Source organism: Mus caroli, unplaced genomic scaffold, assembly GCF_978045245.1.
Source record: "Mus caroli unplaced genomic scaffold, Mus_caroli_1 scaffold_2, whole genome shotgun sequence".
Taxonomy (NCBI): domain Eukaryota; kingdom Metazoa; phylum Chordata; class Mammalia; order Rodentia; family Muridae; genus Mus; species Mus caroli.
The window spans coordinates 91,997,097-92,001,318 of NW_028227257.1; the positions used below are offsets into that span (position 1 = coordinate 91,997,097).

Consider the following 4,222-nt stretch of genomic DNA (forward strand, 5'->3'; position numbering starts at 1 on the left):
GCCTTTTCTCAATTCAACTACAGGGCTCAGCTGTTTCTGTCCATTGGCTGCGTGCAAATATCTGCATCTTACTCTTTCAGTTGCTTGTTGAGTCTTTCAGAAGGCAGTCATGATAGGTCCCTTTTGGTGAGCCCTCCATAGCCTCAGTAATAGTGTCCAGCCTTGGAACCTCTCCTTGAAAACTATGAGGCTACTGTAAAGTATTATTCTCAGGACTAGAAAGGAATTGACAAATGCCACTCACTATTCATGGAAAACCACATAGAATTCTTTTATGATGCAGCATGTAAGGGAGAATGGGCCTTTTGAAGAGAAAGAATGGGTCTTCAATGAAAGAAGACAGAGTTTCCTCTTGTAAAAAGGGTAATAATTAGGTAAGACAGGGCAGACATCTTTGAGACTCCACTAAACATCAACAAGAATAAGCAGAACATACCCTCCATGAGTCCATTTATAAAACAATTCAAATAAGGTATTTCTGTTGTCTACATACATCTCCCTCACGTGTCTCCTTTGTCATTATCTGTCTTTCTCATTTTCAGATTCTAGAGCTTGACTGAAGATAGAGAGTAACTTTTAACACTTTGAAAACATCAGCTATTGGACGGATCACAGGGCCCCCAATGGAGGAGATAGAGAAAATACCCAAGGAGCTAAAGGGATCTGCAACCCTCTAGGTGGAACAACATTATGACCTAACCAGTGCCCCGGAGCTCTTGTCTCTAGCTGCATATGTATCAAAAGATGGCCTAGTCTGCCATCACTGGAAAGAGAGGTCCATTGGACTTGCAAACTTTATATGCCCCAGTACAGGGCAACGCCAGGGCCAAAAGTGGGTGGGTAGGGGGGTGGGGGGGAGGGTATGGGGGACTTTTGGGATAGCATTGAAAATGTAAATGAGGAAAATACCTAATTAAAAATGTTCAAAGAGCTATCACTATAAAAAAACCATCAAAGTTGGAATAATTTATTTTTAATATTTGTTTGTTTCACTATACAATAATTACAAAAATTATTGAATAAAGCATAATGTTTTAACACATATACAACACATAATGACCAGAACAGGGAAAAGGACATATTCATCACTGCACACACTCATAAGAACTTCTTGTATTGGTAACTTTTCTACCAGCTATTTTGAAATATCTAATTATTTAGAGAAGGTTATCATACTATTCTGTATGAGAATATCAATAGAGGGCAGATGATTAATTGGTTTTTATTGGTTGTAATTCACATTATTGTGAAAAACTACTATGGCAAAAATAACTTCAATAAGAAATGTCTTATTTAGCTTCCCAAGTTGAAAATATGGCCCATTATAGCAGGAGGGTCAGGATGATAGGTATCCTGTGGTACCTAATCTCATTGCTTCCACATCTACATGTCTTCTTAGATACTGTCTTTTTCATTTCCAGATCCTCAATATTAGGTGATGATAGAGTGTAACTTTTCACACTTTGAGAATATCAACCTTTTGGATACTTTAATTTTAATATTTGTATATATTTTTCACATAATAATAAGAAAATTATTGAGTCTGTGAGAAACATGAAATCTTCTTCCTATATAATTATGTCCAGAATACAGCAGTTATAGAGTTGTATTAGTGTATCTTCCTACTTAATCAACATGTTATAGCATCCCTCATAGGCAGGCCTGTGGTGATTATAGACCTTTGTTCAATGATATTCAGCCTAACCATTTGCATTGGGGCATTTGAATTGAGCATGTATGTTTGGGATAGTGGCCTTATTATATTTCTGGGGAATTTGGAACTCTGTTTTACCTAAGACTGAGAAGAATCTTGTGAAACTCTGTGAGCTTGTATTTAAAGATTGGTAAACAGTCCTTTTTTAATATATGAAGTTAGAAGGAACAATGAAAGATAAGAATTAAATATATACCTGTTTCTGACTTATTTAAGAAGAGGTTATGTTTAAAAATCATCATGGGTATTAAAAACAAAACATAAAGATGTAGAGTGAAAAAATATGGATATTTATGTGATACACATATAGAAACAATTGACATTAATGAATAGGAGACAAAAACTTTCTGAAATATTTTTTTGGGTATCAATACATACTTTCTTACACTTGTTTGTAATGAAATTGTTAGAAGTGATTTGGGTGGTCATAACCCAGTATGAAAATGGGAAATACTCATATGACACCATATAGTCTTTTTCATCAGCCTTTATCATTTTTTGTTGTTGTTCTCAGGATGACTCATAAGGCCTTCAGAATATTAACTAAATCCACTCCCACTGAATTGTACTCAGCAGATTATTATCACTTAAAGGGGTACATCTGTGTTTCAGTGTAATTCATAACAAAGATAGTGAAATAGGATGATTGTGCTTCATTGTGAGATGAAAGGGTCAGAATGAGTGTATTTTATAACAATATGGATTAGATTATACAAAAAATGAAAATATCATTTAAAACGCAAATATAGCAAAGGGGACAAACTCCAGCTCTGAATTTTATTGCTGAATATTTAAAATCTAAATTTTCTTGTGCTGTTTAAAGCCAACAAACAAATCATCTTCCCTTTCATTATTTTTAGTACTCATGGGGTGTTAATAAGATAACCTATACCTGGTTTAAATTATTAAAATAATATACATACATAATAAATTATTAAATTTCTATCCATATATGAAGTATGAAACAAATTCTAGGTTTTAAATTTTTATTGCTTGTACTTATTCGCATATTTATATGCGAATTTATATGCACAACATGATATGTCTTAGTAGGTGGGGAGAAATTATTGGAGGTTATTCTCTCTTTTAGCCATGTGGGTTTCAGGGATTATGCTCACCTAACTCAAGTCATCAAGCTTGTGGCAAATACATCTTCCCCTTAAGTTATTTTGCTGGCCCCAGGTTATCCTTTATACACACATGCACATGTACCTCGAACATATACTCTCAGAAATACTTCAGTTTTCCTCTCTATGTATCAAAATTAACCTCTTAAAGAGCTATATTTTAGAATCCTCATATATTCTTTATCAAGGACAGTCATACTTTACCACACCACAACTTTTTCATAGCATTTTTTACTTCTGAATTCCTCAGAGTGTAGATAAGAGGGTTTAGCAAAGGTGTCCCTATTGTATAAAATACAGACACCATCTTGTCTATTGGTAAAGTGGTTAGTGGCCGTGTGTATATAAATATGCAGGGACCAAAAAATATGACCACCACAATGAAATGAGAAGTGCATGTAGATAAGGCCTTTCGTCTTCCTTCTGCACTATGGTTTCTCAGAGAGTATAAGATGAAAATATAGGAGATAAACAGTACTATGAAACTTACCATACATATGGCACCACTATTAGACACAACTAGCAAATTTATCACATAGGTATCCATGCAGGCAAGTTTCATCAAGGGCTGCAAATCGCAGAAATAGTGATCAATCACATTTGGGCCACAGAATGGTAATCTTAAGGCTAAGAAAATCTGTGCTGAAGAGTGAATACAAGACCCTACCCAGGCAATAATAACTAATATATCACAGATATTCTGGTTCATTATAGTTGTGTATCTTAGAGGCTTACAGATTGCTACATAGCGGTCAATGGCCATGAGGATAAGCACGAAGATCTCCATGCACCCAAAGAAGTGAGCTGTGAAGATCTGAGTCATACATTCTTTGTAGGAAATAATTTTTTTCTGTGAGAGGGCATTCACGATCAATCTAGGTGCTGTAGTTGTAGAGAAGCAAGCATCAGCGAAAGACAAATAAAAGAGGAAATAATACATGGGACTCCCAAGTGTCTGACTCATCTTAATGGTCACCATGATAAGAAAGTTCCCCATTAAAGTCATAAGGTAAAGAATCAAGAAGACTCCAAATATTGCCTTCTGTTTTTCTGGATCCTGAGTCAATCCCAACAAAATAAATTCAGTCACACTGTTGTTATGCATCCTATCAGTGGCTATATTAGATAGGACTGGCTGAAAAATGTTTAACCTGCAAACAAAGAAATGATATATTGATATCAATGTCCAAATGTTGAAATTCCTTGGTTCTACCTCCGCTGTTAAGTCTCACCTCCCTTTGAAATCCCTGAAGAATATTTTAAAAGGTCAACATAGAAACCTATCTCTCAATGAGATTTTCCTTTGACTCAGAAGCTTACTGGACTGATTTCTGTTGATATTTTAAAGTGTTAAGTTTTTTCTTTCTTTGAAAGAGTTATG

The 4,222-nt window shown here is 35.0% G+C and overlaps 1 protein-coding gene across 1 annotated transcript; it reads right to left on the minus strand.

Moving 5' to 3' along the window:
* Positions 1-3,034: 3,034 nt before the first annotated feature.
* On the minus strand, positions 3,035-4,000 carry LOC110289808 (olfactory receptor 4C11-like). Its single transcript, XM_021156191.2, has one exon. The coding sequence runs from the start codon at positions 3,944-3,946 to the stop codon at positions 3,035-3,037; it is 912 nt and encodes a 303-aa protein (XP_021011850.1). The 5' UTR covers positions 3,947-4,000.
* Positions 4,001-4,222: the final 222 nt, after the last annotated feature.